The sequence below is a fragment of the Nyctibius grandis genome, chromosome 5 (genome assembly GCF_013368605.1).
Source record: "Nyctibius grandis isolate bNycGra1 chromosome 5, bNycGra1.pri, whole genome shotgun sequence".
Lineage (NCBI taxonomy): Eukaryota > Metazoa > Chordata > Aves > Nyctibiiformes > Nyctibiidae > Nyctibius > Nyctibius grandis.
In genome coordinates, this window is record NC_090662.1 from 32,785,104 (window position 1) to 32,812,298 (window position 27,195).

Sequence of the window (27,195 nt, forward strand, 5' to 3'; positions counted from 1 at the left end):
CCATCTTTCTTATAAGACCGCTTTATATATTGAAAGGCTTCAATAAGGTCTCCCAGGAACCTTGTTTTGTCCATACTGAACAACCCCAAATCTCTCAGCGTTTCCTCCCAGGAGAGATGTTCCACCCTCTGATCATTTTCGTGGCCCTCCTCTGGACCCGCTCAAGCAATTCCACATCTTTCTTGTGCTGGGGGCCCCAGAGCTGAACGCAGTACTCCACGTCGGATCTCACGAGAGCAGAGTAGAGGGGGAAAATCACTTCCCTAGACCTGCTGGCCATGCTTCTTTTGATGCAGCCCAGGATACGATTGGCTTTCTGGGCTGTGAGCGCACATTGCTGGTTCATGTCCAATTTTTCAGCCACCAAATCCTACCAAATCGACTTTGATTCTTTCATCCTGCCTTTCTTCCTTCTGCTTAAAACATCCCATAATAAATTTTAGGCAATCCTCAAATTCTTTTTTCTCTCTGTCCCAGAATAAATCTTAACATCTCTTCAGGCAGTAATTTCCTTTAGATTGCAAAGTGTTTGGGGAGACAGTTTCTTTCCTTGCATCAGCTTGGTGGGTTTCAGACCAGGGACAACAGTCTAATCATTATTTAATGGACTCAAGAGTGTGGATTTAGTGTCATTTGATTTCACAGATTAGTTTATTAGGGTTCCTCCACCTATCTCTATTAGGATGTTGGCTATATAAGAATTCTAATGCAAGTTTTACCAAATATTTGAGAAAGATGACCTTTTAGTTAAAAGGAAAAATGTTTTGACCCCTCTATATCTGCTAAAAAATAAATGCCTCAGTAATTGCATCTGGCTGCAGAAAATCACATATCTCCTTAGCATGTTGTTAAAAGATCACTAGAACTCAGTGGCCCATCAGGAAGGTGCTTTGAATGCTAAACACTTACATAGATTAAAAAACTGCTCAGGTGAATTCATGAGAGGAGTCCATGAAAGGCTGTTAAACATGTGAGGAAGTCCCTGAGGTCTGTAATTTGAGGGGATGGTAGGGTGTATTACGGGAAAGTGTCATGGAAAGTCACACTGGTCCTGTGCTCTTCACTAGCGATCTTCTCTTGAACGTTGTTACAGACGGGATACCAAGCTAGGCAACCTTGTGATTTGAATATAACTATCCTTGTATTCCTGTGTATGTACTTGATTGTTAATTGATTGTGTAATAATCAGAACTTAATATATCTGTGCCTTAGGTTATCAGACATTTTATTTTCTAATGTGTTCCTTATTCCCACTAGCCAATGGTATTATCTCATATCCATTTATAAGCTCTACTTATTATCAGCGTTCTCCTTTATGACTGAATGTCTTGATTTCTGATGCATTTTCCATGTATGTTTTTGGCAATTTTCCTGAAGGGATAGGTGGATTCTGTCTCCATTTTTTGTTCTTGTTTATATCCTATTTTTTTTTGTTTTCCACCTACTCTTTTCACTTGTCCATTTTACTGTTTTTAAATACAGGATTTCCAGTGGACTATCTATAGCTCTGAGCAAGGGATTGCTTGGGCTGAATTTTTCCTCTAGACCACTTTGGAAATATTTTTATGTTGTAAAGTAGTCTGTGCTTTTCAAAGTTCTTAAATTTTGTGGCACTGTCATCATAGTGATGAAACTGCATGTTTAGACATACAGTCTGGGACATTACCTTACTTATAAGATAATTATTCTTGATCAAACTGAAATTTCAAGCATGAAGACAGAGTGAAATGTTAAGAAGGAGGGATTGAAGATATAAAACAAACCATGCCCCAAAGAAATGAAATTTCAAAATAATTAGGAGTACAAGAGGAAAGATTTTCTGGATGATCAATTTAATACTTTTTTTTTTTTTGAATTTGAACCTTTTTTTTCATGTTGATGGATTTATTCTAAATTTTTTGTATTTCAGAAAAATGGATGCTAGTTATAGCTAGTTACTCATGTCTGCATTGGAAAAAAAGAAGGAACATTCTTATATTCAGTTTCACAGTCTGTTGCTCTACATTTATGCAAAATCATGCCATTTAGATATGTAGAAGGATCATCATAATGAAAATGGTACAATATGAGAAAAGGCGTGTAAGAAATTCCTAAGAATTCAGTCCAAAAAAGTAGACTAAGTGTATTTGAAATAAAGTGTGGCCACATATTGAAAAAGTATGGAAATACCTGTCTGCATTATGAATACAGTTTTAAAATTTAGAAATTTAAAAGGCCTAACAACCTACCAAAACTATAGCGTTTCTGCAATAAGAACTCTTTGAATCATTTAAAAATGAATAAGAGGATGTTCCTGATCAAAACTTTGGATTCATTTCAGCTAAAATATTTCTGCTTCTCTGAGCAGGTTACATCGCATGTATAATCTGTGGGGATATAGTTCCTCTGCAGAATTATTCAGGTTGGAATATAAGTGATCTAGTTCAACCTCCTTCTCAAAACAGTGTCAACTATGAATCCGATCATGTTGCTTATGATTTTGTCCAGTTAGGTCTTGAAAACCTCCAAGAACAGACATTTCATAACATCTCTGCGCAGCATCTTCCCAAGATTATTTTCCTCATAATTATTTTTTTTCCTATATCTAGTTAAAGACCCTCACCCCAATTTCAATTTATGGTTGTTGTTGCTCATTTTTCTGCTGTGCACCTCAGTAAGGTGTCTGGCTCTGTCTTCTTAGTAGCCACCTCTTAGATACTGAAAGGCTGCTATTTAGTCCTCCCAATCCTTTTTTCCAGGCTGAACAAGCCCAGTGCCTCAGACTGTCTTCTTAGGGCAAGTGCTCCAGCCCCTGACAGCTTGGGAGCCTCCTGCTGAACTAGCTCCAGTTGATCAATGTCTTTCTTGTACAGGGGGATGGGAATCCAAAATTTGACTCAGTATTACAGAGGTGGTCTAACAAGTCCTGAGTAAAGGGGAATAATTGTTTCCCTCAATGTACTGGCTACTGTCATGTTAATACAGCCCAATATACTGTTAGCCTACATCACTACCAGGGGCATTTAGCCAACTGTTCTTAGGACCCCTGGGTATTTTCCAGAAGAGCTTCTCCCCAGTGAGCCACTCCCAGGTTTGTACTCATTCAGGGGTTAGTCCCTCCTAGGTGCAGGACTTTACATGTCTCCTTGCTGAATTTCATGACAGTCTGTTGACCTAATTCTCCAGGCTCTATAGGTCCCTCTGCATAGCAATGCTGTCCTCAAATATATTGACTGCATCCTTCACATTAGTGTTGTCAGATTGATAAGGGTTTTTTCTCCTCCTCCAGGTCATTGATAAAGATGCCAAGCAGTGTAAATCCCAGATTAGACCCCTGAAGAACAACACTTGTGACTGGTCTCTAAAGAGTACAAATCATTAAACACTACCCTTTTAGTGTGGAGTGTTGTTGTCCAAACTACCATGGCTAGTACTGTGTATTTTAGCACCTTTGTGTATACAATCTAGGTATATGAATGTGGGGTCTTTCCAAGCTAATCAGGGCTGGTGGGAATGGTATTAAGCTAATGTGCCTTTCTGACAGATTAATAACGTTTGAGTGCACTTGGACCCAAGCTAGTTAAAAGCCTTGAAGCGCCACACAATCTTGCTAATTCAAATCTATCCAAATTGCATGAGAGGCATCTTTAAGTGTAGATATATCCTCAGAGATGCAACAGATCAGCTCTATTTTTACATACAGCCAACATACAATTGGTTTATTCAGTCTCTCTTACTTTCAAGTTTTCACTGAGTTTTCAGTTAGTTTACTAAGAGTTTTAAAATAGCTTTAAAGAAAATCCTTTTTTAAAAAAAAGTTTCTGCTACTGTATTCTGTCTGCCTCTTTTGCATCAGTAAGTATTTTCATATACAACTTAAATATATTAACTTAACTTGTATAACTTAATATTAGATGGACTAATTCTTATCTCCCATCTTTTCTCTTCTTAATTTTGTTGGTTTTGTTTTCTTTTCTCCCCTCTATTCCTGCTCTTCCCTTTTCTTTTTCTTCAAGCTTTTATTCTGTGTGACAATGATTGGCTTCTTTTTTAGTGGAATACACTTGCTTTCAATGTGATTTAGAACAAAGTTGAATACATTCCAGTGTCTTTTGTTATTGCCTTTAAATGGATTTTTTGAGTTAATCCTTTAGAATTAATTATTTTTAAAGAATTTTGAGGCTTCTTAAAAGCAATGATAAAAATTCATGTGGCTCTGGTAATGTTTAGAAAAATCACAGACCTTAATTGGTTATTAGTGGCATCATAATTGATACTGTTAAGCAGCTCCTGGACCTTGAGCTCTGTCTTTAATTAGAGACAGTAGTGTCTCCTTCCCTCTGAGATTTCTTTATTGAAATCTCAATAAAGAAAAATCTTTCTTTCTTTTCATTAAACAAAATGAAAGTATTTTGCTTAATAACACAGGGTTATCAGTTTTCAATTGTTTTCTGGATGAAACCTCCCAAGTGACACTACTTGTATCTGCCTTCCTCATTTTAGCCAGAATTTCCAAGCATGCTCTTCTTTACTGCTTGAGCATTTACTTCTTTTCACTATCTAATAAATATTTTTCTACTCCTTGTTTTAAAATTAGTATTGTAACTTTTTCCTTGACATTTGGTGAATTATGACTCATAAGGTATGGAAATTATAATTTGTCTCCTAAACATGATTGTTTCTTGTTGATTTCAGAATACTCATAAGGTCAGGCTTCTTACAGCTTTTTTTCTGTACTAAATAATTTCTCCAAATCAAAGGACATAATCCTGCTGTCTTGTCCTTCTCCCCCATTCTTGTTAAGCCTTGTCATCATTTGAAACTTCTGGATATGTATATTTCATGGTATCTTCAAGCTCACTTGTTTTCCCTGGCTGTTCCTTCATCACTTTATCGTTAATTTTTCTCAGGTTTTGATAATACTGTCACTTCCTCTTGTCCAAAATTTGCTTCCAACTACTGACTCATCTCTTGCTACCTTCAATTCTTGTGTTATAAGGATGGGCTTTTACCTTTCCGCTACCCTACTTTTCTCTTTCATCATCATTAAAACTACTTGAAGCATCCCTTTGTTCATTCAACATATTTTTACTCATATTTATCAATTTGATGCTGTTGCAAGCTTGATCTTTTAGCAATTTTGTCCTCTTTGGGCACGTTTTTCCAGCTCTTTTCTTTTCTGGTTTGTTCTAAAATATTTCTGTCATCCTATGTTACAGTTTGTTTTTTACCATTGACTTATCTACCGTTGAGTATTTACAGTTTCTGATTTTTCCTCAGTTTTATTTGTAATACTTACATGATCTGCACTTGATTTGTTAGCAACATATGATAAGGTATGTAATCTACCATTTTTTGTTTTAAATATTTTTTTCCTTCCTTAGACTTTCTCTCTGTTTTCTGAATATTTATGAGATAGTTTCCACACTCTTGATTAAAGTGAACCCCTATTCACAGGGAATTCATCTCATTATACAGAGAGTTTGGCATATTTAATGTAAGGGTTCTAGCACGAAGAACTTGGATTATTTTATACACATCCAGTGAGATGGAATATTAATTTTGGGAATGGAAAAGTAGAGTTCTGTGACAGAATGTTAAACAAAAGTGGAGATGCTGGTAGTGGGAGAATGATGTTGCATGACATACAAAGAGGGAACTTTCACGTGTAAGATAACTGAAACAAAAAGAAATTTTCAAAGGAAGGAGACAAAAGGTGGAGGAAGACAAGCTGAAGCTTAAGAAACCCTGAGGAAGATAATTGATAGAGATAAATAGCAGGAGAAGGCTCTTGCAATCTTTTTGGGTCAGAAGGAGTAAGAATCTGAGGGAAACCTATATTATTTGTGGTATCTTAAAGTAATTTAGAATATATCGTATGGCATATTACTTTTGTTTATAATTAGATAATCTGAACATGCAGAACATTCCTTTGCTGGTACTTAAAATTCTAGGCTATCCTTTAATCCTGAAACAGATGCTCTCCACAAAGTATTCTATTCTAAGCATTTTAAATAAATAATATTGTTCTTTTCCCAGCTTCAACCCCAGTTCAAATGTACATTTAGTCTGGAGAAAAGGAGGCTGAGCGGAGACCTTATCGCTCTCTACAACTACCTGAAAGGAGGTTGTAGTGAGACGGGTGTTAGTCTCTTCTCCCAAGTAACAAGTGATAGAACGAGAGGAAATGGCTTCAAGTTGCACCAGGTTTAGATTGAATATTAGGAAAAGTTTCTTCACTGAAAGGGTTGTCAAGCATTGGAACAGGCTGCCCAGGGAAGTGGTTGAGTCACCATCCCTGAAGGTATTTAAAAGATGTGTAGATGTGGTGCTTAGGGACATGGTTTAGTGGTGGATTTGGCAGTGCTAGGTTAACAGTTGGAGTTGATGATCTTAAAGGTCCCTTCCAACCAAAATGATTCTATGATTTTGTGATCTTGGTAGTGTCCTTAATGGATAATTCCTGGAAGGATGAATATGATTATTTACTGTGGCTGTTACATTCTTCTAAGAAGTTGTTTCAGCATGGAAGTATTTTTCCGTATACTTTCATTACTTTCCTTCCTCTATTTTAGTAGAGAATTCCTGCTAAAAGGTACTGTTCTGTGATTGAGGTGTTATGTGACTGTATACTTTGAATGGGTGGGAGAGAATCGGTGTATTCAACGTGTGAGGGAAATCCCAAATTTCCATATTAGGGGGGTGTATTTTGTAGAAATATGGATGTAAATGGTCTTGGATCAAGAAGCTACAATTAATTTAATATTTTGTTCTTTTGGCCATTTATTCTAAATTGCTCTCAGCACCTGGATACATACAGCATGGAGCTTAGCGATTCCCAAAAGCATTATGGCTATTTGGAGCACAGCGTGAAATTGTCATCAACACGAATAACAAAGAATAGCTACGTAAGGGTAAGGCAGAATAGCTATATAAGGGTAAGGCAGATGGAGTTGTTTTCCACTCTTCTAAACTGTAATGTTAAAAACAACATCAGCTATTTTAGGATCAGGAGTAGGCCATCTGCCCAAATTGCCTGCCTTTTCATCTTTATCTGACTCCTATATTATTGTTATTATTTTCATCTGAATGACATTATATTTTTATACTTTTTTTTCCTTATAGGATACTTCATCTCATCAGCTGATTAGTTTTACATCAGCATTTTCTTTAAGAATTCCAGGTCTTCCTTTAATGTTTATATTTTGATATTCAAATATTTTGCCTCCAAATATAATGTCTGCTTGATAATTTTTTTTATTAAGTCAGACAACATCTGTTCTTACTGGCAGTGTTGGAAATGATGTGACGGCCTGGCAACAACAGTAGCAGGAAATAAGCAAAAGACCCACAGGGATCAGGGAAGGGAGAGAAACAGAGTATTTGCATCAAGGCAAAGAAAAGGACTTTGGGTAACAAAGTCTAAAAGTAATTGAAGCTGAGAGACACAAAAAAAAAAAGAGAGAGAGAGAAAAGAGCAAGTGAGAGAGATTTGTAAAAGACATTTTTTAGCTCCCAGGAATGTCTTAATAAAAGATTCAGTTGCTTTGAAGACTGTTGATTTATAGTCTTGAATGTCTTTGTGGGATGAGCTTTAGAAAGAATTAAGCAGTTTCCAATGGAACTTTTTAAAATCAAATGTTCTACAAGAATGTCAATATTTCATATCAGCATTTCATTTCAGGTTTTTTATTAATTCATGTTGCATAAATACTTGTATTTGTTCTGTCACAGTAATTTGGCAAATGAAAACAAAAAGTTTTCTTCCTAAATGTCTAAAGAAATCATATGAAACCATTTTAATTTTCCAAGAACACTGGAACTTTCTTCCCTTCCCTCTGCCCCTTTTTTTTCTAAATAGGAATGAGCTTCATTAACTGTAAAATAACGTTTTAGATGAAAATCAGTTCCCATCAAATAGCTAATTTTCTTTGGGATATAATGGAATTTCTTCTTGTATATGATTGTTCTTTCATAGTTATGTTCCTAAACATAAACTTTTTTGATGCCCTGGGATATCAGAGATATACATACAGGGTTGACAAGACCTGCGAGAGATAGGAGGACATGCGTCCTTTGGAGCAACAACTGAAAGTCAGGAGGGATGCACTGAAAAGCTTTCAAAACGAAACTGGATATTTATGTCTTGTTATAGCTTTATGTCATTAATCATCACAGTTTACAGGTTATTTAAATGGTTAACAAAACAATAAATAGTATAATTATCTGTAAAGTGTATAGACTTTTCGTAGGTTAATATACTTTTTTTTAATGAAAAAAGATATTAATATTCTTTTCTTGGCATTAATTAAATGTAAAAATTAATTTTTGTAGTCATAAATCCTAGAAATAGAAATTACACATTCATAGTTTTTGTTTCATTCATCTTTGGTAGCTCTGATGATTGATCATAATTTCTTAAGCAGCCAAAGACAAAAGTGATTTGTCCATTATTTGAAAAAAAATATCCGGATTTATGGTTATTTGCAGTCTTTCTTTTACAGTTGGCTTCTTTGAAGATGTCTTCTTCATTTTTTAAAATTGAAAATGGGAGGGCACTTCAATATAACTGCAGCTTTATATCTCTCTGAGAATACTGCAGTCAAGTAGGTAGATATACACTACTTTTATTTAAAGTTCTTCTTTTAAAAATGTTGTCCAGTTGGCTTAACCTTATATCTCTTTTTGGAAACCCTGGCTATAGAAATGAAACACTACATAATGCAAACAGAACAATAACAACTATAGTCAGTCACGTACCATAGGTTCAGTTTTCATTATTCATTACTACTTCTATTGTATGCTTATGCTGTTTACAAATGATGCTTGTATATTTTGTCTCAGAATACTGAAGTGCGGCTAATCATGGACAGAATTTAGTCTGATACATTACATTATTTTCACACTGTCCTATAATGCAAACATTGAAGAGGACTCAACTCCTTCAGAATTTTTATTGAAGCTGAAGTGAATAGTTCAGTTCTCAGTTTTAGAGCACAGTTCTGAATAGACGGATTATGGTTGTGCATTTTAACATTCCAGTAATGTAAATCTTGCCAAGTTTCAGTAATAACTCAAATTGAATTTATCCATATAAATGAGCAATTGCAATTCTCTTGTTTAATATCCAACTTCCAGAGTTGTCATACGGGTAAATGAACTTTGTTTTTTTTTTTTTTTATCTTCACAAACTTTGGCATCTAGGTTAATTTTTGTTCTCAGTGTCTTGATTTTATGTTTACTGAATGTTTAGATAATCTTTCTCTTGTTTTGATAATCCTTCTCTTTTTCTGTTGTAGCTTAGCATTTTCACTGAGTATCTATTTAGCCTTTTCCTGGAAAGATTGGTTCCAGTTATTTCCAATGGACTTAAACTGGAAGCTATTCAAATTACACATTTGGTACGTTAACCATCTGACCTACCAAAACAATTGGTTTGGAAGATCAACCAATATTCCAGAAAGATGTATTGTTTTTCCTACCTAGCACTTTATTCTAACATCTTTCTACTGTTTCTTGTGGGACCCAAAGTTGTTCTAAAAAAGGTCACTCATATCTATCGCTTCCCCAACAATTTTATTTAAGATGTCTTTCTGTAAGCTATGTTGTGATGAAGTCTCATGATCTTCAGTAGGCAACACCAGTAATTTTTTACTCTAGATATGTTTCTAGTAATCTTGTTTCTTACCTTTACAAAAGAGACATGCAATTGTTAATCTGTTTCCAAGCACATTTTTCATCTTTAGCATGAGGTGAATTGTTAGTCTTGGTTTGCCTCTAGTGGTTTATGTTCAATGGCTATCTTCTCTATTCCATTTAACTATATCCTTCAAAATGTCTTCTGTAGTTTTTGTACTGAACTTTTCATACTTACTGTACACTTTCTGCTGTGTAAAGTTTCTTGTCTTGTCAATGCCACACTTCCACTCTGGTTTTACTCCATTCAGTTCATTAATAGCAATTGTTTTCTTCCTTAAGTTTGACAGAGTGATACTTTTCAGTTTTTTTCTCTCTAAAACCTCAATTCTTCTGGTACTGTCTAGTACATGAACTTATTTTCTAGACTATATAGGCACCTTTTTCTGGAAGGTCTCTTCTGGTTTCAAATAACAAAGAATATTTTATAAGATTATTGTTGATCATTGCATCTCTTTTATTACTGGCCAGCACAAGATTCAGGGAAGAATCTCCATTTCTTTTTTAAGTAATCTTGAAGTCACTGCTTAACGTTACTCAAGTGGAATGAATTTTTATTAGTGAATTTTGAAAATGGAAATTTTCTTTTAGGATGTAAATCAACATTTATTCTGTGATCTTTTATCTAAGATTTTTAGCTACTATTTAGAGTTATGATTTCACATCATTGTAGCTAAAACAGAAACTTAAATGTACGTATGTAAGTTAGCATTTGGCTGAGTTAGGTGATGGAATATTGGAATTGATTTTTGTAAATGTTTTACCAAAAAGTAAATGCTTAATCTTTTTATGACTAGAACACTACTTTTCAGCCTAGTAGCTGATAGAAAGAAGTAAGGTAATTGAACTGAAAAATTGAATGTCTTATGTTTTGGATATTGCCTAGCCAGACATTTCAAACACTCATGTTTGCCTTCTCTCTTTCATTAGTAGCACGTTTCAGAATGAGGTTTGCTGTCGGATGCCAAGATAAAGTTAATCTGTTTCTGAGCTACCATTTTCTGGTTTGAATAATCAGTAAGTACTGCTTTTAATGCCTTGGATTCCTGACAGAAAACTATTAAATAAATGGAAACACAGGTGTGTAACAATGCTTTTCTCTGTTTCTGAGGAAATTAAATAGAGCTTGTTGTCAGTTCCTACCTTCATTAAAAAGTAAACATCCCAATTAGTAAAAGACAGAAAAATTTTAGCCCTATGCCTTGTGTGGAAAAAACAACCTTTCTGTAAATGAACAGATTATTAAAAAAGAAAGTTCTTCCTATACTTTTTTGACAGATTCTACTTTGCTGAAAAAATTGTTAGATTCTTTTTGGCATGTCTGTGAAGTGATATGAGTTAAATATACACTAAGCTATTAAAGCTAAAAGGTGGATTTATTACTTCCTAAGGACCTCAGGTTTCTAGAGTAGTATATCTGTGGAAGGAACAGCTATCCATTTTTACATACAGCTACGCAAGAATCACACTGCTCACCTGTAGCTTCTGTGGGGATTTTAACATGAAAACTGTCTTTGGTCATGGAGAAATAATTAATTTTTTTTAGATTTGTTAGGTTAATATCATAGAGATGTTTCTGTGTAGATATTAAAAATGTTATGTTTGTATGGATAGTAGGCGGTTCACAGTACTGCCATTGAAAGCATTGCCATGTCTTCTACAAGGTCCTACTTCTGTATAGTAGATAAAATAATGCAATGCAGATATAATGAAATAAAGGTCTGCAGACAGGGTAACACATTGCTAATAGAACAGAAGTACTTCACACACGCATACAAAAGTGTCTATACTAAAAGGATTAAACAACCATTAATTGAACAATATACATTTTGAAATCTAATTTAAGCGGGTTTAAATGGCCTCACCTCCAACATGCTTTCCTTTAACGTGTTCTTACAGTAAGTAGAATTTGATCAAAAAAATCACTAAACTTACGTTTCTGTTAGAAACATGTAACATTTAAATTTAAAGATATTTAAAATCTCAGTAGAATACTGAAGTATTGTAATGCTGTTGACATATATGTTCATGAATAAATGGATGTTGGTATCATAGAATCATAGAACCATAGAATCATAGAATAGTTTGGGTTGGAAGGGACCTTTAAAGGTCATCTAACCCAGCCCCCCTGCAGTGAGCAGGGACATCTTCAACTAGATCAGGTTGCTCAAAGCCCCGTCCAACCTGACCTTGAGTGTTTCCAGGGATGAGGCATCTACCTGGAAACATTCATCTACCTCTGAGCAACCTGTCTAAGTGTTTCGCCACCCTCATTGTAAAAAATTTCTTCCTTATAGCTAGTCAAATCTACCCTCTTTTATTTTTAAACCATTACTCCTTGTCCTATCACTACAGGCCCTGCTAAAAAGTTTGTCCTGAGTATTAACTTGAATGTGCTAGTAAGTATATCCTTTTAAAGTTTTAATCTAAGTCTGCAAGCATTTCTCTTTGCAGATCCTTTGGTAAGAGTGAGAACTCTGAAGGGATGTCTCTGTTCTCATTATTGCCGTTGTATTCCTTCTTTGTACCCCATCAGTTAAGCACCCCTACCAAATCAAGATGTTTTATTCTGTGAGTCACTAAAAATTCTGTCATCTCGTAACCTATTGTAGAGGCATTGTTGACCCTGTTCTGATGGACATTTTCGTAGTATTTCTGAAAGTTTCACTTTTGAGTAACAGCAGTGAAGACATATTTGCACAAATGAAGAATATTACTCAGTTATGGTTAATTATAGAAGATGCATCTTGTTGGTATGCAGAAAACAAAAGCTCAGCATATTCTGTCAGAGATACTTTCAGAGAAAGATATAAAGTTGTAAAATGGCTTAATCAAGGTCATGTGAGAGGAGGATTGCAAAGCTACTGTAAGGAAATGCAATTATATTTCTCTTTTTTTGGGTTATAAAGGAAATAATGTACATCTTAACAATTAGCAACAGGATAATCCATTTCTTCTTAAAATGTAAGGTATATTTTCATTTGATATCAGTATAAAGTATAGAACAATTCAAATATTTGTGAGATGTATCTGCTTACATTTCAGTTCCCAGAAGTTTAGTATGAGAGTTCTTCTGTATAAAAATGCATTTCATCTGTCAACAAAAGCTTTTAATGAGATATTTAAATGAAGTAAATAAAGCCTGTACTTATTCTGTGAGGGCAAAAAATCTTCTTATCAGTACTCCCCATTAGACTTGTATTCGTGTGCTGTTTTATAACATTGTGCAGAGATGTTTTTGCCTGAAAAATTAGATACTCATTTCTAAGCTCTGAGAGTTGTAAATTCTAAACGTAGCTTGATTCCAAAGGTATGCATACAAGAAATACCTACAAGTTCTTGCTGACAAGTACAATATCTGCTTGGTGATGGGTCCCATTTGAGCTACTGCTTCTCGAGGAACAGCTCCACTCCGGAAGCTCTGTCCGTGGTGCTGAGATCTGTCATGCCATCCTAGCATTTCTCGGCTCAATTTCAATGTGCCTTTATGTGTGATAGCGATTCATCAGGTTTGTAAACTTCATTCTTCAGTGAAACATATCAACTGTATGAATAGCCTAAGTTTTGTAGTTTAGAATTAGTATCAGGTTCTTCTTTCTGCCTTTAACAACTTTGAAAATTATCTTTATATAATTTTAAAGTCCTGGGATTTAACTAGAAAAAGGATATCTTTAACATGGAAGCAAGTTATTCATTAGTACTAGGTGAAATGAAATTATTTTTCCATGTTATGTTTATTGACCAATAATATTTTAAAGTATGAAGCAAACTAAATAAGTGGAAAAGATAATGTCTAAATACAATTAACTGTTCTTCTTCTACCTACAAAAATTCTGTCAGCGATTCCATAGAAATATTTACTTTAGCCAAATCTAGAAAGATAAAATGTATATTATTATAGAGTTTAAAAAATGTCAAGATCTATGAAAGACTTACAAGAAATGTTTTTTACTCCTGTTTTTACTTTGTAATTCAAGCTATCTGTGCATTCTGTGAATATTTACTTCCTTAGGCACAATATTCAGAGATAACCATTACTTTCTCTTCATTCTTCCTATTTGTTTTTATATATATGAACCAAAATGTAAAAATTTTGCCGTTGCTTTCTTTGTCAGGAGGTACCACATCTTTTCATCAGGTATCTTAATGGTCAGATGTCTTTTCTCTACTGGGCTTAGGAGTAGTCATTTTTTCCATCCTAACAGAATTGGGTTTAGCTTGTAACCTCAACCTCCTGATCAGCAGCTTCTTGTGCACATTTGCTGCCTATGGGCCCAGTCCTACTCCCGTGAGAACTATAGCTTCAATATGAGTAGTCAGGTATTTGTTGTTCTCTTTTTGGTTTGTTTCAATTCATTTCTACTAATAATGTTTCTGTCAGTCATTTATTGCTTGTTACATTGTGAAAGCTAAGGAGGTTTATAAACAAGTCAGTTGTTGTTATTGCTGAATAGAAGTGTGCAAGTCCAGAAAGAAAACTTTAATAGAATTTAAACTGTTCAAGATATAAGAGTTCCCTGTATGGCCAGCCTAAAATTTAGACATTACTAATAACTGAATTGCCCTTTTGACTGAAGACAAAATATTGGATTTATATTATCTGAGTCTAAAGATTGCATTCAATTTTCAGGCTTCTGGGAAAATATCAAAGCAGCTCAAAACTTGCTGTTATCAGCAGCTAACAATCTATTTCCCTATCAGTCTTATGGCTCCTTCCTAACCTTATTCTCTCTTCTTCCTCCCACAATAAACGACATGTAAAATGTGTTTATTATTATGGGTAAGTACTCTCTAAAAATATTTATTTTGTGCTTTATTATGGTTGTACAGCCTAAAACCAGCAAAAATATCTTATGTGCTCAGATTTTAACAGGAGAATACGTAAGGAGATATTTTATAAGCCATTAGAATGAGTTTGTTTATTGTCAGACAAGAGCTCCCAGAATGTTTTTTTTTAGAAACAAACAAGCCAAAAACTATTTTGATTTTAATCGAAAATGTATTTTCCTCATAAAAAAAATCACATACTCACTGTGTCTACTCTACAGAATTTGTCCATTTCATTACACCATGTGTCAATCCTAGTATATCTGTTCACTGCAAGAAGTCGTGGCTAGTATGTGTAATACAGCACAGGAGGAGGTATTGCTCAGTTCCACTACTTTTATATAATAATTAAAAAAAATACAGAAAATGTTCTTGGCGACTTTCACTGTATTCCAGACTTAAAAGTCCCATGAAAGTTCTAGAAAATGAAGTTAATTGTATTTGGTTGGTAGAATACCCTTAGAAGCCAGTTAGTTAAAATTCTTCTCCTATGCTGAGTAGATATTCCCATTTGTCGGCAGCAGCAGAGTCCAGGCATCTAGTTCCTAAAAGAAATACTTTTTCTTGTTGCCTTTTTATTCAGCACAAATGCAGTCATGTGCTTTTTATTTCAGAAATTGATATACTGACATATTTATGACATATTGGTTGGCACACCTATTACAGTTGCTTTTACTTCCATTGCTGTGCTTTTTTCTTTGCCTATGTCCCAAAGACTGATTAGTGGAGGATAAAGCTCATTGAGTGAAAAGGATTGTTTCTTCAGGTAATTCTTTAGATAGCTGTGTCTGACATCATAGTTCATCTCTCGTGAGATGGAGCTGTAGAGATATATCACAGAGATGATTCCCAAAAGAGCACCAAGGCAGGCAAGGAATCCTCTTATGTTGTTGTTTTCATAGCCTTTCATTGCCAAGTCCGGTCCTTTTGTGGTTACATTGACACATTGTTTCTTATTTTGTGAATAGATAGTGGGAATATCTATACAAATTTTGTATTCCGTTGATGGATTTAGATGTGTAAGATTATATACCTTCATATCAGATGGTATTCGAGCGCTCTGAGCAGCCTGAGAGTTTTCAGATTTCAGAAAGGCTGTCCATCTAACACTGGACTTCAGAATTTTAGAACTTGCTTTCCATGAAACCAAAACAGAATTAGATTTTATATCTTTTATTTTAATATTCAAAGATCCGTTGCTGTCCTGAGGGAAAGAGCCGTCCACTTTAATCATGACTGACTTTAGGTCTGCCCCAACTAAATTTGTTGCTATACATGTGTATAAGCCACTTTCTTTTTGTGTTACATCACTTATGTCTAATGTTCCTTCAGAATGAATGTAGTATTTATTAGAAATAGTATTAGGCAAAAGTTTGTGTCCTGATGGTGTTATCCAGTAGATTTCAGGTTCTGGTTCTGCTGTTGCTCTGCAGTGTAAGGAAATATGGCTGCCAGTTTTTAAATCCAGAGTAGATGGGAAACTTTCGGGAGCTATCAGAGGGAGACAGATTTCCATCATTTCCCGGAAGTGTATCTGTCTCACATTCTGGCCTTGGAATTCAGGAGGATCTACACAAAACAGGGACTCCGGCTCCATGAAGCGAATGTTTGTTTTATTCATGTTAATCCAGCGGATGACACAATCACATCTAATGGGATTGCTGTGTATACTAACTTCTTTGAGGTTAGGCAAAGATTCTATTGTACTGCGGTACAGGGCACTCAGCGCGTTGCTGTTGAGCATGAGCGATTCCAGCTTGGGGAGTCTGTAGAATGCATTTGGATGAATGTATGATAATCTGGGGTTATTGGTAGCTTCTATTTTTCTCAAATCTGGCAAATTATCAACAGCAAGACTATCTATAGAAACCAGTTCAGGCATGTTATTAATTCCTAACTCTTTTAGGTGCAACATATTGCTAAAATCTCCTCGTCGTATTCTGTTAATGGGATTCTTATTTAGATCCAGAAATTTAAGATTTGTAGCCTTTTGAAGAGCAATGTGGGGCACTCTAACAAATCTATTGTCATAAAAGGAGATGCTTTCTAAATTGTCAAGGCCAACCAAAGCATTATCTGGTATTTCAGTGAGATTTATGCCTGCTAAAACTAGGCTGCGCAGATTTATAAGAGGCTTAAAGTTCATATCTTCGATTCTGATTATTGGGTTTTCTCCAATCATGAGAATTTCAAGATTAGGAGTAGCTTCAAACCACTTCCTGTTGATCATTTGCAGACCATTTGAATTGAGATGAAGTCTGAGAAGATTATTGAGGCCTATGAAAGCTCCCGGTGCAATCACAGAAAGCAGGTTATGATTAATATAAAGCTCTTGTAAATCATGGAGTCCAGAGAGACATTCTTCAGGGAGTTCAGTAAGTTTGTTTTCTTCAAGGTACACTGAAAGCAACTGTGGTATCTTTCTAAGATTAATACTGGTCACTGAGGATAAATTGTTCTGAGATAAATCTAGACCAGTTAAATTCACTGGGAAGTCTACTGAATGTTCAATTTTTGCAATATTATTCATCTGTAGAAGTAGAACCCGTGTGTCGGCAGGCAGTCTGGCTGGAAAATTAAAAAGGCCTAAATCATTACAGTCCACTGTGGGAGCCTCCATATACACAGACCTGGGAGTGAACCATGGTCTGGTCTCACATATACATGACTCTGGGCAGTCTGCTTTTTTTTCTACAGCTTGTACTAGTGCAGTGATAACTAAGCTGAGCAGAAAATTAATTTTGAGTTGCATGTCCTTCATCTTAGCTCAAATGTTCAGAAAAGTAACAGACCCTTTAGTGTTCCACAGTTATGGTTTTGGAATTCAGTATGACCTGGTCAATTGATAGTACACACACTTGCATTTGTCAAATGATGATCGCGAAGGACTTTCTTCCTGAGGATAAGTGACAAATTTGTAATCAACTTGTCCAGTAGTAAGAGGCATTTTGTGGAAATTAAGGTCACTCTGTCCTTGGTGGCATAAAATTGATAAGCTTTGTGAAGATGAAGTATGTATAGATGGTCATAGGAGATTAAGCAATTCATTTATTTAGTAGTATTAACTTCAAATCCCATGACTGATTAGTGTTTGCAGGATTGACAGGATGACCTAAAATATAAGAAGAGGAAATAATTAGTATAAGAAACTATAAAGTTATAAATTAATTTAGCCATCTTTTGCTCTGTAATGTTAATTATTACAAGTAAGAAAAGAAAATGACTGTGGTGCCTAGAGTATTGTAGTAGTATCCAGATAGCATAAATGAAGTTAATATAGTAATGTATCTTTAGACTTGTAGCTTGTTATATATCCAGTGGAGCATTGCTTTACAGAAAGATGAAGATCCATAAAGTATAAAGCAAAACATATCAGTGAGATTTTTCTACAAATTTTATGCTCTTTTAAAATATTTTCTTTTTTCTTTCAGTTATCACTGGAAGCAGACTGAGTTCTGTTGGCTTTGAAAATGTAAACACTGAGCAAAATCCTAGAGTATGAATATTTAACTTTTGAACATGAAGTTTATAAATATAAAGAACATAATTTATGTGTAATCAAAGGAAAAAGCAATGGTTGGATTAATACACATTCATAATGATGACATTCTCAGGCAAGCCTGTGAGATATTTATGCAGAAATATACAATATTGATAGTCCACAGGTTTTAACATTTTCTAATTCTTTTTGTAGCTGCTGTCTAGGAAGAAAACTTTTTTTTCTTTAAAGCAATAATTAGAAAGAAATATGTACTTCATAATAAATAGCTCGTCATCTTGGCAAATTCAGGCTAATTACAGGCTTGCTTATTTTGGCTTCAATAACTTCAATTGCAAGGAATAATAACAGAAAAGGGTCTTTAGAGTGTTAAGAAGGAAGAAAAAATCTACACTAGCAAATGCTTCTTTGGTTTCTAGCTCTGCAAGAATCTGAAATTTGCTGTGAAGTTGCAGATTGTCTTCATGTCCCAAATTATAGTAAAGACTGAAGCCTTAGCATCTTGAAGCATCAAATGTGTCCTCTCCAGATTTTTGGTAGGTACTTGCTTTTTCTGGGGAAAAAAAAATCCTACTATGAGTGTACATTGTGTTCCAAGCCATGTAATTCAAAAGCTTCTGTGTTTTTATAGATGAAGTAGTACACATTGACTGCTTCCTTTGCTTCAGAATATAGACTTTACACTAACTTTAAATAGACTGTGTCAGAAGACTGTCGTACGATACACATTTATGCCCTTTCTCCCCTTGCCTCTAGTGTTAAAATTTACACTGAGATTGTTTACAAACTGAAAGATACGATCAATGTTTCATTGACATTGATAAATAAATTTTGAGGTGTTGCTGGTATAGACAGACAGAATTACAAAAGTCAAGTGTGAAGGATTTGGATTTTAGGTTTCCTTTCCAGGCCCAGGAGGATTGGGCATATTGACTAGATATTCCGTATCAGCTCAGAAGAAAGATATTGTACCATGTTGAGTGACATGACCATTGGGCCAATTTGAAGTATGTCTGGCAAGTCTTTGAGGCTGCTGTTTGTGTTATGTACACTTAAGGACATTTAATATTTTGTTTTAACATGTAAGTGTATTGATAAAGTGAACAGAGAATGTGTGAGATAAAAATACAGAAAACATTCTGCTGTTTTAAGGATTAATAATATGGTTTTATGCAAATGGCCCAGTTTATATTGAAATGCAAAGACATGCTGACTGAAATAGTAAAAATGTAATCTGTTCCTTTGTTCTGGGAAATGAGGTTAACTTGAGGCTTGCAGAAAAATAAAGGTTTGCACTGGACAGTTAATGCCTATAACTTGCTCTGAATTTTGCCACTAGGAGGCAAGGTGATACACCTGCATGGAGTACTGTCAAATTTACTAAAGATCTCAGTAGAAATCATTCTATGCCAAATGCACAGGTGTAATTTAGTATGCGGGGAGAAAAGAGGATGGTCGTGGGGAGGAATTTTTTGAGTTATGTTCTTGATGCACTTGAAGCACAAGTCCCATTGACTTCTGGAATTTTATTTGGATTGTATATTAAAAATGTATCTGTAAGTGTGGCAAATACAAAATGTAAGCTTCTAATAATTGAAGGGTCATTGGAAATCTTACCTGAACAGTAAATTAATTGAGTTTCAGCAGACTGCTATTGCAGCTATCAAATCTCAGCATTTTGATCCCATTATCACGCCCAGATATTTCTGCTCAGTAGAGGTACTGTGAAAGTGTTCTGGGGAATTATAGCTGCATAGCTGACCTGATATTCTTCTCCTACCTGGATATTTGCTATTGGCCACTCTGAAAAATAGGATGTGGACCAAGATGGACTTTTCATGTGTGTCCCAGGTACCTGAGAGGCTGTACCAGTTAAAGCACATAAACTACTACATTTTTGTGTACTTAGAGCTAACATCCTCCTGGATTTGAGTTTATACTCCTCCTGAGTTTATAGTTCAGCTTCTATGGGATTCTCAAACCAAAAACCAGGGCACCAGTGGACATTTTCATGTTATGTATATTACAGTGGGCTTTCTGCAAAAGGCAACAAAAAAAGAAGAGGATGGAGATCCAGACTGAAATTCTTCCTCTTTATGATTCAATCTGATGTCTTTTCTCTTTCTGGTGAACGCTCCAGCTAATAAGCCACCAGCTCAAGCTCATATGGTGTTATAGCATAAATCTTTCTTATTTCTCCAGTTAAAGTGCTTCTGCCTTGTATGAAATATTCACTGAGGTTGAGTGCCTTGAATAACAGATTGTAGAATAATTTTCACACTCTCTCCCAGCCTTCACCGTCATCGTTCCAAAATACATTGTTTCACTTCAGAAAGATTTTTGGTTTAAATAGTGTCATATATATGTATTATTTTACATGAAAATTATTTGGTATTGACTATCATTCAGGGTGTGGAATAAAAGAATGTTTCTGGAGTAGTATGGACATCCATGGTGGCTTATGAGATCATAGAATCATAGAATAGAATGTCTCAAGTTGGAAGGGATCCATAAGGATTGTCGAGTCCAACTCCCTGCTCCTCACAGGACAACCTAAAACTAAATCATGTGACAGTAGTACACATCATATGACATAGTACACAAAAAAGTGAAGTGGAGAAATGCACAGCAAAAATTGTATAGAATCATTTGAGTGGAAAAACATTTTTGTTGGTCTTTTTGCTTATAATAGTATTATTGTGTGACTCTGATAGACAATGTTGACAGAGAAGGTAAGAAAACATGGATTACTGATGTTAAGGTTTTGGATCCCACTTGAAGAGATGAAAACCCAGAATTAAGTTGTGCAATATGACTTTGCTTATGCCAAGTGGTTGTATTGATTATGTGTGTGTGACTGTGTGTATGTAATTAATTTCTAACCTTGAGATGTGTACAAACCACTTTGAACTGAGAAGTGAGCTGCAGTTACAGTAATAAAATAAACCTAATGTAAATTGATATCTTGCACTCAACACTATAAACTGTAATTGAAGTTCAATTTCCTTGAAGAATGTAGCGTCACAGAGATAAATGTTTGTATCGGAAAATAAGCATTTAACTTTGTGATACTTTGAACTTTGGGAATGCATTGATTCCCTTTCTTCATTAATGTACTGATGATAGTAAGTATGTACTGATAACACTAAATAAAGATTAAATTGAAATGCTCTTACTAACAGTGATTTTCAGAATTTTTGTTACTGCGTTCCAGTGCTTTAAAGCTCAGTGCTTTGTATCATTTGGAGTTTTATGTGAAAGTTTTGCATTTCAAATGCCCAGTTTTAAAGGTACTAATAAGAAGGACAAAAAGAACCTGAAGGTTTTTTGTCCTGTTTCTCTGAGTGGTATTTAAAGTATCTGAGATTTACATACACAGACGTTTCTGTGCAAAAGTAGATATTTTCTTTAAAAAAAAAAGTTAATTCAAATAGTGCAATTATGTCACCATTATCTGTTAAACAAAAATACTATTGTTATAGCTCTTTTGTTAGTGGGTTTTGCTGACCTCTCAAGATTTCTGATGTGCAAGTGTTTCTTAAAAATTGTACCTACTATGGCGCACAACAGAAAAGCTTGTAGAGATAAGGCTAGGCAGCAAATTATCACCAGTAAGCGGGGCTGTGGTTAAGTGGTTTAACACAAGCAGCAGCAGGAGCTGTGCATCATAGTTTTAGAGTCTTTGATATAATTCGTTATCCAGCTGCATTTATAAATCTTTATGTGCACTCTGATTGTACATATATTTCCTCGTCCAGATAAAATGGTATGGTTTGCTTCCTAATGTCTGCAATTAAAAAGTCTAAATGGAGTCTGCATCTAAAAAGTTAGCATTGCTTATTAGTAGTGATATTCAGTATTTTTATTATTGTTTTCCTGTACTAGAACTTCTGTTCTAAGACTGTTTAAATTTGTGGACAGATTATTTAATTTCTTCTGGAAGTCCATCCCTATTGCAATCCATACTTACTTCTTAATATGGTGTGCCTCTTGCTTTTAAGGTATTATCTCTTGCTTTTAGGGTATTATCTCTTGCTTTTAATGTATTATCTCTTCCTTTCAGAAAAATGCACCCTGATGCATGTGACTTTTTGCAGCCTAATTATCTCTTGTGTAGACAATGATTGGTATGTCTTAATTAGGTTTGTTTCTTTTACTGCTATTGACAGCTGGCGCCTTGGTTTACAAGAGGGTATCGTCATTATTCGAGCTGGAAAAGACATTCAGTGAAGGAATAAACTGAGCAATGTTTCTCGTCACTGGAGCAACAGACAGCTAAGAACCAAGTCAGAGTGGGCAGAAAGGAAAAGAAACACGTCAGATTTTGACAATCTTTCTTTTCCACTTCAGCAGTTAGAGAGACAGTGATAAAAACTGAAAATGCAGCAGCTACACTGCAATGTGCCCTGCTGGCAATAAGGCAAACAGTTCACTTCACAAGGACCAATTTGGAGGTGGCAAACATTTTGAAAACACAGCTGTTCATACAAAGCTACCTTTCAAACACATCAAACTGAAAGAGCCACTTCTCAGTTCTTGTCATTATAACCACTTTGAGCAGTTCTAAGGACAGAAATCTGAAATGTCACTAACCAAAAATCGGGCATGGGACATTGCATACATCACGTGATTGTAGTTCCAGCACTTAGGATGTTGGGGTTTTTTTTAACTGGTAATTATGAAAATATACAGACTTAAGTTTGAACATTTGGTATCTTTCTGACAATTTTATAAGACTATTCTTCCTTGTTTGTTGTATTATCAAAATTAAAAAAAATGTTTCCTTGGGGAATTTTTTATTAGAGCATGACTGGTAAAAAGATGCAACAACTTATTTATTTGACATATTTCAGGAATTGGCACAAAAATCTGGTTTCTTTCCTCTATAAAAATGTAACTAGGATGTTTTTCTTGAAATATGTACAGAAAGTTTGTGACTGAGACAGGATGACAAGTTTAGGTTAAAGCACAAAAAGATAATATAATAGATTTTCAAAGCAGAACCAGTCTTGAAGTAAAATATTTCTAGAAGTAAGCTCTACTACCAGTCCAATACAGTTGCTGAAAATTATATAGGCTTTGTAAAAATGGAAAGAATTTCTGCTAACATATGTAGTCTTACTTTCATTCTACACTCTGGAGCAAAGAATTTCATACAGAATCCTGTTTCTCTTTACAAATACAAATTAGCTGTTCACTCTAATATGCTCTTACTGTTTTATATTCTTACATATAGCTAACATATAATCTCACATTAAAACATGAATGAGGATTTTTTGGAAATTAGTGTGTTTCTGATAATCTCAATTCTTAGGTGTTCAGCTTGGGCAGCTGACAGTGTCAGATGACAGTTGGATTTTAAGAGTCTTAGGTTGAAAAACTCAAAAGTGAGTATCTGAAATATCTGGACATGTTTGAAAAATTTGACTAGTGCTCCCTGTTGGGATGTTGACTAATTTTGGACATCTACTTTACTTTTTTTCTAATGATTGATTTTTAGAGCTTCAGGCTGGCCCTGAATAGCAGTAAGTGCAACATGTAAAGGAAATAGCAAAGCTACTTGTATGTAACCCTGGAAGCAATTTGCAGTTTATTTTGTGAACTTGTTGCACCTCCTTTTCATTTTTTTCCTTATTTGGAAAAAATTTGCCTGAGGGAAAGCCACAAGCTTAAAATGTTTAATATGACTGTAAAAAAGGACAAATTTTCACACCTTAGACCATTACAAGACAAGAATGAAAAGATTTTATACATCATTAAAAGTTCTTTATATCCATGGACATCATGTGCTTTGAGGTTACTTTAATTTCAAGTAAAGCTAGACTCAGAAAACAGTATGATCAGCCAGATTTATATGAGATTTACCTTTTCTCTTTCACTAATTGACTCTGGTCTACTATCCTTGTGCTCGTTTACTATATCTTAATGCAATTTAACAGATATCTGAGGAATTATCACCATGTACAATTCATTAAGAACTTACTTTAGTTCTATTTCTTGTATCAATCAATAATTACATTACAGTATTTTGGAAAACATTGCAATATAATAAATCATAAATCTCTGCAAATAAAGTATTTAAAATAGATGTGATGAAAACAAAAAAGGTAAAGTGGAAGCCAAAGGAATATTTACATATGGTATATGATAATTTATTACATATGCTATTTTAGAATAACTATTCAATGGATTTAAAGGAAAATTTGGTAAAACCTTTTAAAAATGGGAGGATGGAAAAGATAGAGCACTTGTTACCTAACATATTTTAAGCTCAATTACCATGACTGACCATGGAATGGCAGATAACTGTGGGACCACCTGCATGTGAAGCATGGTGTTTATCAATCATAATCACAGTGCTTAATAGAAATAGTATATAATTTTGTTACTATTATTAATTAGGTGACAGTAGTAGCATTGTGCATTGGAGCCATAGCAGTGGATAAGGACCACACCATCTTGTGTGCTAACTTGCTGCAAAAGAAGACTGTAAGCTTTACTCCATGGGCCTTAAAATTTAAATACAAGAAGAGGGACAGCTGATGATTCAGACAGAGCAAGAAAAAAAGTCACTGTGACAATCTTCAGTTTATTCTTTTCCTCTAAGTGTATTCTAGTAGTTTACTATCATGATCCTGGATTCCTTTTTCAGGCTTTGATTTAGGTTTTCTGTCTGTAGGTCTCTCTCATGTGCTTTTAATTTTTAATTGCACACTCCCTAGCCATTGGATACATCTGATCTTTTCATGAATGTCATAGCAAAATAAGACAAAAAGTTTGTTTGGTGATACTTAGTAAAGGAATTAATCATTTCAGTAATTACAGTTACCTCATTTTTTTTTACTTCTTGTCCTAATATGAAGTGCACAAAATAATTTTTAGGTATTCTTTTTGAGTGAGCAGAGGTGTTAGAAAATTATATTTACATAACAAGAGGATGAATTTCAATGGGAGATGCACATTTCTTTACCATTTGTGTTCTAATCTGTCATTTATGTTCTGATTTCTAATACGGCATTCCAAATCCTCTTGCAATATTTTTAATATGTGGCAGTTAGACTACATCTAATAATTTTATATACTTAGATTAATTGTAAAAGCAACTGAAAAGAGTCTGATCTGATTTATTATTTTTTCTTAATTCTGATACTTAATGTATAATTCTGATGTTTTTATCTAAAATCTAACTAATTTCTCGTATTACTTGTTTTGATTTTTTCTTAAATAATAACTGCATATATATATTTTCTAGTTGTCAGAAAAAATAGCAAGGATTGAATGTTAAAAATAACTTTTCAAAGTACTTAGATCTTTGGTATCCTTGTTATAGTTCTTAGCCTTTGAAAGGTTTCAATGTGTAAGTAAGTGATTTATCATTGCCATTATCAAGCAATTATCAAGCAATTATGTCAAAAAAATTATTACTGTAACTTGGGAAAGTAATGTGTTAGTTTAATTTAGATTTATTTGTACATGTTCAACTTCTTTTTGACAGTTGTCATGTTAGTAGTGGAGAAGCACATGTTGGCAGTTACCTAGGCACATAGTTGGCAAGAGAGCAGTCACGTTCTGGATGTGGGTGAATGTACCCAGTTACCAGATGCTTCAAGCAGATGGCCAGAACTAAAGTTGAGTGAGACCAGTTTTGGCTTGATTTTCTAGAAAGCTACCATACCGATTCTGAGGGTCTGTAGTACATTTGACTAGTAAAAAAGCCTAGCCAAAATCCAGCAGAGCTATTGGCAAAATCTACAATTTGTGATTTTTTTTTTCTTTGTGACTCTTAAAACATAAATATTAAACGTCCCTAAAACATAAAAAAAGATGTGTTCAGGTGGTTGTAATAAAGAGGGAGAAAGACAGTGGCTCTACTTAGCACATAATATTTTCCTTAGGAATTTATTAATTTATCTCTTTTTTTAATTTTTTATTTATCATGGGAAAAAGGTCACTGTAATAAAGTTAGCATAATAATAAAGATGATAATTCTAAAAGTTACTTCTATAATTTCTCAGTAACAAAAATTTAGGCTTGAAAGACCTAAATTCATTTAAATCATCAGTCTTTAATGGCAGATTCCTAATGTTTAGTGAATTCACCTTTTAGTTGTTTGTATGTTTATGATTTGTTTTGGGAAATGGTCATGTTAAGGTAAATGCCCTTATAATAATTAAAAAAGTTATCATTTCCAGTGTGCACTGTATTGATTATCAACTATAATAATCTAAAGATATAAAAGGGCTTAATGAATGCAGTTATATCAGGAACATCCTGCTGCAATCCCAGCCAGTATTTGATGTATACTTATAACATACTACATGGAATGTGGTTTGAGATCTGTGAAGGGAAAAATTTATTGCTTGTCATGACAGTAAGCAGAAATTCCTTGCTAAAAAAAATGGAAATAATTTATTTTTGAGCTGCCAGTAGAGGATGAGATAATATTTTCTATGATGTGTAGAATTTTCCTTCCAAATGAGGCTGAATTGCTTTAACTTTATAACTGTGAATATATTGGGTGATTACTTTCATTCTGAGACACCTGGTGAATCAGGTTCACAATGTATTGTTCAACAGAAATGGATAATTTTTTTTTAGTCTTGCTTGAGGCAGTGTAGAGGAATGGATTGATTAAAAAACAATTTCAGGATGCAAAAACTGACAATGCATAAAACAGAATATTATTATAAAGATTAGGAAATAAAAGTTCTGTTTTCTGCTGTGTTTTATATCAGTTGGAGTGATTTATGTACTCATAAATTACCAGCTCATAGAGATACTGTCATTTCTGATTGCAGAAAGTATTTTGATTTGTATTTAGTTTTAATTACAGTTTTTGCTCAGCTGAGCATCTCATTAATAACATTACATGTTAAGTTTTTTTATATGATTTGCAAAACTAGCACTGTTTTCAGACTTGAAATTATTGCTTTTTGTGCTTCTATGACCCATTCGTCAGCTCCAATCCACACTATAGGATTATCATGGTTCATTTCTTATTTCACCAGAAGTGAATATATTAAAGTGCTGATCTTATTTTCTCTTTATGATTTGCTTTTTAAAATAAGACCAGAAGAAAGAGGATAAATACAAGATAAATAAATAATGACACTTATAGTTAAGTATAGTTAAGTACAGTACGCCTTCTACAGTGTGTGGCACTACAGCTAAATAATCATATAGTTCCAGGAATA

General features: G+C 34.3%; 2 protein-coding genes across 6 annotated transcripts in view; one reads left to right on the forward strand and one right to left on the reverse strand.

The window, feature by feature from the left end:
- IMMP2L (inner mitochondrial membrane peptidase subunit 2) overlaps positions 1–27,195 on the forward strand; it is a 525,164-nt gene that overhangs the window by 195,199 nt on the left and 302,770 nt on the right. The window lies entirely within an intron of this gene.
- On the reverse strand, positions 15,137–17,263 carry LRRN3 (leucine rich repeat neuronal 3). The gene has a single exon (XM_068402122.1). It carries the CDS (start codon positions 17,261–17,263, stop codon positions 15,137–15,139), a length of 2,127 nt encoding a protein of 708 aa, XP_068258223.1.

Excerpts from the sequence above, each read along its gene's own strand:
- LRRN3 (XM_068402122.1), bottom strand. The coding sequence starts at position 17,263 with ATGAAGGACATGCAACTCAAAATTAATTTTCTGCTCAGCTTAGTTATC.